This window comes from Ornithodoros turicata, chromosome 9, assembly GCF_037126465.1.
Source record: "Ornithodoros turicata isolate Travis chromosome 9, ASM3712646v1, whole genome shotgun sequence".
In the NCBI taxonomy this organism is placed as follows: domain Eukaryota; kingdom Metazoa; phylum Arthropoda; class Arachnida; order Ixodida; family Argasidae; genus Ornithodoros; species Ornithodoros turicata.
In genome coordinates, this window is record NC_088209.1 from 9974586 (window position 1) to 9984852 (window position 10267).

Genomic DNA, 10267 nt, shown 5'->3' on the forward strand with positions numbered 1-10267 from the left:
ACGGTTGCGTTACGCCAGGGAAAATCACACCTTTTATAGTTCAGCCACTAGCGCGGGCGGCGGAATTCAACGAGCTAGAACGTCGCCCGCTCAGAATACAGCATCTCCTATTTTTCACCGGCCGCGCTCGAGCAGTCAGACCAGAATGCACCGCGCTTTATCAAAATGGCGGACTACAGTTCGGGCACGGAAGTGACAGTTGAGCGGCTTGGGCCATCAGATATTGTGGTATAGCGTCTACTGGAGGGTGTACGACAACATCCATGTGTGTTTGACACGAAGAGGATGGACTATAGGGATTCGCAAAGAAAGAGGAACGCCTGGGAAATAATAAGACAACAATGTGGCCTCGCCACAGGTAAGTTGTTCGGACCACCTTGTGCGTTCTTTCGAGTGGCGTTTGTCTCTCGCGGCACTATTAATCACGTCTTGTCCAGTCTTTTGTCTTTCCCTCTGTTTAGTTGAAGAATGTCATAAGCTGTGGAAGCGCCTAAGAGATCGGTACTCCAGAGAGATCAAGGCAATGGAGGTGATGAAACGAAGTGGAAATGCGTTTGTTTCCAGGCGTGCCTGGGAATTTTTCGAGGCTATGGCCTTTTATAAAGACTGTGGACGTCCGAGAAAGTACGTAGTTTCGTCTGTTGAGGTGCTGAGTGCAGGTATGTTCCGTATAGTGTTCCGTGACGAGTTTCCAATGACGCTTCTGTCGACTACGTTCACGCGTCTAGTTTGCATTTTGCTGTTGCCACTTTCTGGGTACAAATCATTTGCAAACATGACCAGACCACTACTTCCAAGTGATATTTTTGTTTCCTTGAATGCACACCAGCCATTACGTATAAACAATGCTTGCTACACAGGACACAGACAAGAGTATCGTCGTGATTCATTGACATTGCAGCTACATGACAAATTGTTTGTTTTTCCGGAGGACAACATGCAATCTGGATGGCTCATCTACACTCGAAGGGAATCCTGGAAACGACGATTCCAGCGGCACTGCAGAAAGCATTTTCGAGTCTATGGTGTCGAGATCATTAACATCATCCTGCACGACGTCTACCCAGGGGGATTCCCTTATACCAACCGTCATGATGGCAACGGACGGAGGAGAACAGACACCGATCCAGTCAGGTCAGCTGCCAGAAAACAGAGTGAACAAGCGAAAAAATCAGACACTTTTGAACAAGACCTGCTGAAACACCTAGACAAAAGGATGTCGGAGAATGAGGCATTCGCCCTATCTGTAGGGATGACCTTGGACAGGCTGTCGAAGCCAACCGCGGCAGAATGCAAAGCAAAAATGATGTTGCTACTTTCGGAGTATGACCTATAGTGTTCTTGTTAAATGAAATATTTTTGACTACCTGTTTTTGTAGAAATGACAACAAGGCTTGTACATTTCGTAACATGCTTGTAGTTTTTTTATAACCCTGAAGCAGTTAGTCTTGTGTTTATTATTTTTGTAGGATTATACAGGTGTTTTTTATTCGTTACAGAATTTTTCTTAAAAGGTGGCAGAGCAAAATAGATGCCGTTTTAGCAGGTGAGTTATACGGCCAGGGAAATATCCTGTAGGACAGCGTTTGCATCTACTGTACTACTAATTAACTAAAATTCATTAACTTCTTAATTAGATGTTTTTTTGGGGGGAGAGGGGGAAATTCGAGATGGCAGGATTGGAGCCAATCATTATTCAAAGCCACCGTCCTTTAAACAACCCAGGAAGCAACGTAAAATGTTAAATTTCGCTATGCAAATGAGCCGAAACTACAACTATGCGCTTTTCGAGCGCAACAACCACGCACCCTTCACATTATCTGGGTAGGAAAGCGATCTCAGATTTGCATATACTCCAACCAGCTTCATTGCTCCAAGGCATGTACCCTCTCCCCGCGATTGCCTGTCGCTGTTTCTGTGCTTGAATACTGCTCAGTTCTGGTTTCGGCTAATTTGCATAGAGAAATTTGGCAATTTATATCTCGAAGTACGGTTGCTTCTCAGGCTGGTTAATAAGGACAATGGGTTTCAATAATGACTGGCTGCAATTCTGCTATCCCACATTCCCTAGAAAAATCTTACTAATATCAGTTAATTAATGAATTTTAGCTAATTAGTCATCCAGCACATGCATGCGCTGTCCTACAGGATGTCTGTCTGGCCTTATAAACCACCTGCTGAAACGCCATCTATACAGCGCCACTGGTTATTCTTGAAATATAATTTTGTAACGAATAAAAAAAAAACGGCATATCTAGTCTCTTTTCTGATTCAGCCAGCATTTTATTTTTGTAAAGCCCTTCTGATATGCAAGAACAAAGCAGTCAGTGTCTACACAAGCACCAAGCGATAACAGAAGAGCCAATGAACCAAATGTGAGATGCACTTCCTGAACAAAGTGTTTTGTCTTGATGTACCTGAACTTGATATACTTGATATACCTGAATTATTTTTGACTACTACCATTTGTACAAATGACTACAAATGTACTATTTGTGTTATTTTCTTCTGTAGGATTATATACCTAGTCAGTATACCTAGTAAATCTAGTTTCGTTTCTAGTCTAGCCTACAGCATTTAATTTTTGTAAAGCCCTTCTGATATGCAAGAAAAAAGCATTCAGTGTCTACGCAAGTGCCGAGCAATAACGAAAGGACCAGCAAACTAAATATGATATGCACTTTTTGTCTGCTTCATAATAATGCATCCCACATTTAGACAACTTGTTGCCTTCTTGCTGACACGCAAGCCGTAAAACAAAACACTGTAGATTATCGGAAAAAATATAAGTGCCTTGTAGTTTATTTCAGAAAACTGAAAAACAAAGAAGGTGTACAGGTGCCTGTACTAACACAAACTTTGAGCATACAACACAGCATTGTTTGAGGTTCAGTGTGTAAGGTAATAAAATAGTTCTGACAAAAAGTCGTTTTGTCTATCACAGTTCTGTATCACATGTTTTGTGCAGAGTACCAAGGAAGCACAGACCACTTTTCAGCTTCTCCTAACAACCCTTAGCTGCCTTGGTAGGGAACCTTCAGGAGACATGAAATAACCAGCAATTTCATCTCTGATTGCCATGGCCACTGAAGTAGGGCGGTTTGCTCCAGACGAACCCTCACATCCTACTTGTGTTACTGTTTGTCTCCAAAGGCCTTCTTGCACATTCTCCCCACACACAGTATCAGCATAGCCTTTTGGACAGTATGCAGCGTCCAACATCAAGAAATTGTGTAGGCAGACGCCTGCCTTCACCATGTCAGTAAGGAAGTCCGGCGTTCCGGTGACAGTAGACAGAAATGAGCGCCACCTTGACACCAAGATCCCAAATGCGTTCTCAATGCACCGTCTTGCTCTCGACAACGGTAGTTGAATACTTTTTTTGTTTCGCTTAGGTTCCTCCCAGGGTATGGCCGCATTAAGTACGGTCGCAAGGGGAATGCTGCGTCACCTACCATACAAACAGGCCACCGACAGGCTGATGAAGGTAGTCCAAGCGTTCCACGTTCAAAGTGTTCCTTGATACCACTTTCATTGAAACATGCACCATCTGATACTCGCCCTTGAGCCCCAACATCAACTAGAATAAAGCGGTATTCTGCATCAGCCACTGCAAGCAGTACAATAGAATAGAACCCTTTGTAATTAAAGAAGTCAGAGCCGCTTTTGTCAGGACACCGAATAGCAAAATGTTTGCCATCTATACTTCCAATGACATTCGGAAAATTCCACCTAGAGCTGTACACTTCCCGGATTTTCTCCCACTCAGCTGTTGTTGGTGGTTTTAACACGAGTGGTGAGAGGCAGTCCCATATTGCCGAAAGGGTCTCGCTCAATATGTTGGACACGATTGAAACGTGCATACAGTAATTGATGGCGGTGCCCTGCATGGAACTGCCGGTTGCCAGGAATCTGTAAAAGTTAATGAGTATGAAAACCGCTAAAAACGTTGTCCATACAACACCAGGGCTGGCACGAGAAAGAACGAAACGCAAATTAACGAACAAGCACAGAACCAGTCTGAATTTTCTCCTTATTTCATGTAAGTTCATCATTGTTGGGTTATTTCACAGTTACGTGTTCTGTGTGTATTTCGAGTGTTGAATTAGAGAAGACGGGCCATAGCTCCTGGTGTAATATCAATCCGAAAAGATTTAATCGCAAGGATGACGAGAACATGAATGAAATACGATATGAGTTTCCAGAAGTCGCCTTAATCCAGGCCATTTAACTTAAAACCGCTCTCGGGTGAATATCGTTAAGGACTTACCTCAATGTGACTGCTAGTCTCTCCGCAGGAGATCTGGGTCTTCTATGATTCGGAGGATGCAGCAGCCTGTAGTACACCAGGCCCAACAAACGGTCGAATGATGCCTTGGTCATCCTGCACAAAGAACACACACTGGCTGCATTAAAGAAGATTGTTATTGGCACCTACCATGTGTCCAGGAATCGGCAATTACCACTAATGCACAGGAAAACGTCTCCCCAGCAGGGAAGGGAGGGTCTTTACATGCGTTCAAACAGGAGCAGCTAGCAACTCCTTTAAAGCAGTAAATAAGGGTAACCACAGGCAGGGACTTATTCATATTAATATGCCTAACAACATATTAGGGTTGTTTATGAGCGCCTGATCAAAAATAAATTCTTATTATTGTTATATTTATTATATTATTATTTAGTAATATTGTTATTGTTGTTATTATTATTAAAGCATGCTTTCAATTATTACCTGAAATACTTGAAATGGTATTCTGGATCCGCTTGCCGCAGCTCCTGTACGAGGTTGTGGTACAGCCCAATGTAAGGCCGCTTGTCGAATATCTCGCGGATGTACATAGTCCGCTTCCGTCTCCGTCGTAGACGACGCAGCAGCAATGCTGTAGTGATTTCTCGCCGCGCTGGATACGTCCACGCCATTTCAAGAGCAAATTATTACGAAAACACGCAATACGCGCGAAAGGCCGCAACTGTCGGAAACCGCGGGAAAGGTATGGCTGGCTTGACGTGACGCGTCCGACTTCGACTGTCGCTGGCCGCGACGCCAAAAACGTCGGACTATATCTGCGCCTTAATTACCTAAAAATCGTTAATTAACTTTTTAATTATAAAAGCTACGAAGTTGTCCCAATAACCACATATGTTCCTTTCGGTGACCCGATATCGTAGCCGTTTTCAGAACAAAAATCCGTTCGGTAGATCGTCCGCAAAAAATTCGTGAAGGAACATCTTTTCTTTCTTTATTTTGTTTATTGCGCATGTTCGGGGACTCGTCTTTCCTTCACGTTCAATATGAGAGGGGGAAAGAGCACACTGGTCGCCTCTTGCGTCCTCGAAAACGAATAACAGAAAATGCAGCCCAAGATTAGGGGCGGTTCCGACAGCGCCGCCGGATACATGTGTTTTTGTTTTGTTTCCGCAAGTTAAAGCTCACCTTCGACGTATGAGACGGCACTGTGGCGGCATCTGCGACGCATGAGGCTCCTTCGCCATCTCATATTGGAGGTGAAAGAAAGACGCGTCTCGGAAGATGCGCAATGAAGAAAATAAAGAAAAAATGGTGTTCCTTCACGATTTTTTTGCGGACGATCTACCGAACGGATTTTTGTTCTGAAAATGGCTACCATATCAGGTCACCGAATGGAACACATGTTCTCATTGGGACAACTTCGTAGCTTTTATAAAATAAAAAAGGTAATTAACAATTTTTAGGTAATTAGTGATTTAAAGGTTGAGCAACATATGACCAAGAATGTCCGCCGGCCCAGAGATGATAGAAGTGAAAACGGCATGTCTATAGCCCTTAGAGTTTTTTTATGAAAAATCTGTATCGCCTAAAAAAAGACACCCTGTATAGTATTTTTTTCTCGGAAAGGTAATGCTTGGAAGAGAAAGGGAATGCTTTCGAAGCTTTTCGGACTGGGATCTTTTCCATTTCTTTGTCTGCTTTATTTAAACCACCGCGCTCTGTGTCCGTTATGGGAAATGCCAGAAACAGGCATAGAGTGGAACAGGGAACGAAATAGTTATCTGGTGTCCACTCTCTATATGTGGTGGCTCTGGTGCATGGGAGCGCGGAAGAAGGACGAAGAGAAGCGGCGGCGGCAGTTCCTTGCAGGTGCAGCTCGAGAGAGGGTGCAGACTGGCTTCGCTGGAAAAGAACTGGACCGAACTTCTGGCTCGAACCGCAGACCTTGCAGACAACGGCCCTTGGTGGACTACAACCTCCACTGCACTTCACGCTCTATCCCAGCTGCCGCCTCACTGTCACGTCGTACGAGGGTTCTCCATCATCCCGGGCAGGTCCGGCGACATCCCTGGCAGCCAATACCTCCAAGGGAGTAAAATCACGTTTGAAACCCTCTGTTGTGCCTGTGTCTCGATGTTTCCCACTATGCTCCCCACACCAGGTGTAGACCAGCTCACCGCGAGGTGAACGGGCTCATTCACCACAATTTCTGGCGTCCGCGACAGGACCACTATCTTTTGGTGGATGGCGAGCAAAGGAGGGAAACTATGAGCGCAGAGCTAGAAAAACTTATAGCGACGGGTCGTTCATTGGGAGTACCTGAAGGCTAGCTTCGTGTGTGGGTAAACGAGCAGGTGATCCTAGATGGGGAGCGGAAGGCCGCAGAGAGGGAGGCTAGGGCGGAAGAGAGAACCGCGAGAGCTGGGGAGCGGGAGGCAGAAGAGCGATTCTTGCTGGCGGAGGAAAGGGTTTTGTCCCTTCGGGGTCAAGTGCAGGCGTCGGGAGTCAATGTCAATGGTGATCCCTCTCGTACTCCATTTAGGAATGGGGATGGGAATGGCTTTCGGCCGGGTATGCAGAAAGCCATGCCGGTGTTCGATGAGAAGAGGGATGACCTGGATGCATACCTGCACAGGTTTGAGGTAGTGGCATCCGGTTTGGGGTGGCCGCGTGACCCGTGGGCCACGGCTCTTAGTTTGTCGCTAGCAGGAGAGGCCTTGGCGGTTTTCGAGCGGTTGTCTGCAGAGGACTCGAGCAGCTATGAAAAGGTTAGCGCTGCGTTGTTGCAGAGTTTCCGGTATACTCCTGAAGGGTTTAGAGAGAAGTTCAGAAGTTGCGTGCCTGACAAAAAAGAAACTCCAGTCCAGTTCGGAGCACGGTTAAGCCATTTGTTCGACAAGTGGGTAGCGACATCCCAGTGTGAGCAGAGAGCAGTTGGCTCAAATTGCAAATTGCTCAAGCAGTTGGCTGATCCCACACTCTGGCGAGCGTTCAGTGAGGTAGGGGAAACGATAAGCAAGCCGAGGTGCCGCAATGTTTACCTGTTTGAGTTAAAACAGGACGTGTTGCATAGGATATGCCGGTTGGAAAGCGGACGAGACGTGGAGCAGTTGGTAGTTCCGTCTGCCTTGCGCATGATAGTGTTGCGCGAAGCGCATGACTCGTTAATGGCAGGGCATCAAGGCCGGAGGCGTACGATTGATCGGGTGTTGTCAGAGTTTTTTTGGCCTGGCGTGCAAGGTGACGTAAGGAGATACGTGCGCTCTTGTGATGTGTGCCAACGTACCGCGCCGAAGGGCAGATGGCAGACAGCGCCGTTGGGAAACATGCCTCTGATTCATATCTCGTTTCAGCGGGTGGCCATAGATATCGTGGGTCCCATTAATCCACCATCTCAACAGGGGAACAGGTACATACTGACGCTGGTGGATTTTGCTACTCGATACCCAGAGGCGGTAGCCCTAAAGAATGTAGAGACGGTTACGATAGCGGAGGCGCTAGAAGAGATGTTTTCACGGTTGGGCATCCCACGTGAAATCTTGAGTGACAGGGGGTCCCAGTTCACGGGCGACCTCATGAAGGATATTGCGAGGTTGCTGTCCGTTAGGCAACTACATACAACCCCATACCACCCTATGGGGAATGGCTTAGTAGAGAGGTTCAATGGGAGCCTATGCTGAGACGTATGGTTCAGGAGCAGCCACGGCACTGGGATCGTTATATTGCTCCAGCACTGTTTGCGTACAGGGAAGCGCTGCAGGTGAGTACAGGGTTTTCGCTTTTTGAACTGTTGTACGGGAGAACTGCACGCGGGCCTCTGGCGGTCCTCAGGGAACTTTGGACAAACCAAGCACCGGAAGAGGCAGTACCCGTGTACCAATATGTTCTGGACCTAAGGAATAGGTTGGAACAGACATGTAAGTTGGCGGAGTCAGAGCTCCGTAGGGCCAAATTGTGTCAGTCTAGAACATACAACAAAAAGGCACATGTACATGTATTACACCCAGGACAGAAGGTCCTTGTTTTACTACCTACGGTACCGAGTAAACTTACCATGCAGTGGAAAGGACCGTACACAGTGGTCAAACGCCGGAACGACCAGAACTATGAGGTGCACATGGGCGAAGGTATCAAAGTGTTCCACATAAACTTGCTGAAACTTTACATTTCACGTGACACGACTGGATGTGAGGCAGTCGTGGGCGAGACAGTAGCTCGTGATGAGATTGCGTGTGCAGCCGTAGCTGAAGAAGCACCTCTTGATCAGCAGATTGATATCCCTGCTCTGGGGTTGGTCCCGCAACAGTCTTACAATGATGTGACATTCGCAGACACTTTGGGCGAGGGGGAAAAGGTAGAAGCACAAACGTTGGTCAAGGAGTTAAAAGAGATTTTTTCAGACCTCCCGGGTCGCACGAATGTGCTTAACTGCCACCTCAGGCTATCGGATGACAGGCCGATACAGGCAAAGCAGTTTCCAATACCTCAGGCGTTGCAAGAAACGATAGAAAACGAGGTCCAGCTCATGCTACGTATGGGAGTTAGAGAAGTCACAATCTGCATACCGGGCGCCACTGGTAGTGGTGAAAAAGCCAGACGGTTCTAATAGGTTATGTGTGGACTTCCGCAAGCTAAATGATGTTTTGGTATTTGATGCAGAACCGATACCTCGGGTGGATGCCATGTTAGCCCGAGTCGGCAGGAAACGCTACTTTTCTAAATTAGATTTAGCCAGAGGGTACTGGCAAATACCAATGTCGGAGTCGTCTAAAGAAAAGACTGCCTTTACAACGGAAAGCGGCTTATACCAGTTCAAGTACATGCCTTTCGGACTGAAGACCGCGGCTGCGGTATTTACCAAACTTGTGAGGGAAGTTATGAGGGGTATACCGAACGTCGAGCACTATATTGATGACATACTTGTGGCAACAGATACGTGGGAAGAACACCTAATGGTATTGCGGCAGGTGTTTGAGAGGATAAGGTCTGCTCAACTCACTCTCAAACCAAAAAAATGTCAGTTTGGAAACAGAGCAGTGTTGTACTTGGGGCATGTCGTGGGACAGGGTCAGATCACCCCGAACCCTGACACTTTGGAGAAGGTGGGTGCGGCGCAAAGGCCACACACGAAAAAACAAGTCAGGTCATTCCTAGGCTTGGCATGGTTTTATACAGACTATATACCGCATTTTGCAGAAGTCTCTGCTCCGCTGGTTGACTTAACGAAGAAGGGTGCTAGAAATGAAGTTACATGGGAACTACAAAACGAGAATGCATTCGCTCAGTTGAAACGGTGTCTCTCCACTCCGCCAGTATTGGTGGCGCCTGATTTTGACAAAACATTTATCCTCAGGATAGATGCTTCGATGCAAAGCATTGGCGCTATGCTACTGCAAACACATGAAGGGGCTCCGAGACTAGTAACCTGTGCTAGCAGGCGTCTGGCAGCCGCAGAACGCAACTACGCCACTATTCAGAGGGAGGCACTGGCTCTTGTCTGGGGTATTCGGAAGTTCCAGTGGTATTTGTTCGGACGTTCTTTTATAGTACAAACAGATCACCAACCTCTGCAATACTAAGAAGAACACGTGTGTGAACACTAGGGTGACGACATGGAATTTGTTTTTACAAGAGTATGAGTTCACTGTGCAATACATCAAGGGCAGCGAGAATGTCGGAGCTGACTTTTTGAGTAGATTATGAGGTTTAAGCTGCAGCAGAGTGTTGCCCAAACATTGGAATATGTGATTGATGGAGCCTTACCGTCAACAAGGTTCTCCAGTAGAGTGTTGTTTCACTGTTTTTGGTACGGGTTCGTGTGACTTGTTTGGGGGAGATGTTGCGTAACATGATTACCGATGGTGTGTTAGATTGATCGGGTTGTAGCGTGATATTATTGTACAACAGAGATGTTTGGAAAACTGAACTAAGTTGCAAAATATCTGGTCGCCCTAGAATATGTTGCAGTGCATCATAAGCGTATTTTCGTCACTTAGCGTATGGACATTGCGTGCAGTG

At 46.5% G+C, this 10267-nt stretch overlaps 1 protein-coding gene and 1 long non-coding RNA gene across 2 annotated transcripts; one reads left to right on the forward strand and one right to left on the reverse strand.

Moving 5' to 3' along the window:
* The first annotated feature begins 229 nt into the window (after nt 1–229).
* Nucleotides 230–1005, forward strand: LOC135369294 (uncharacterized). The gene is made up of 3 exons (XR_010415054.1): nt 230–358; nt 462–624; nt 932–1005. It is a non-coding gene; the product is annotated as an uncharacterized LOC135369294 (long non-coding RNA).
* Nucleotides 1006–3014: 2009 nt separating this feature from the next.
* On the reverse strand, nt 3015–4953 carry LOC135369382 (putative nuclease HARBI1). Its single transcript, XM_064602975.1, has 4 exons — nt 4733–4953; nt 4271–4384; nt 3456–3912; nt 3015–3035 (listed from the first exon to the last, which is right to left on the reverse strand). The coding sequence occupies exons 1-4, from the start codon at nt 4918–4920 to the stop codon at nt 3015–3017; spliced, it is 780 nt and encodes a 259-aa protein (XP_064459045.1). The 5' UTR covers nt 4921–4953.
* Between the last annotated feature and the right edge of the window lie 5314 nt (nt 4954–10267).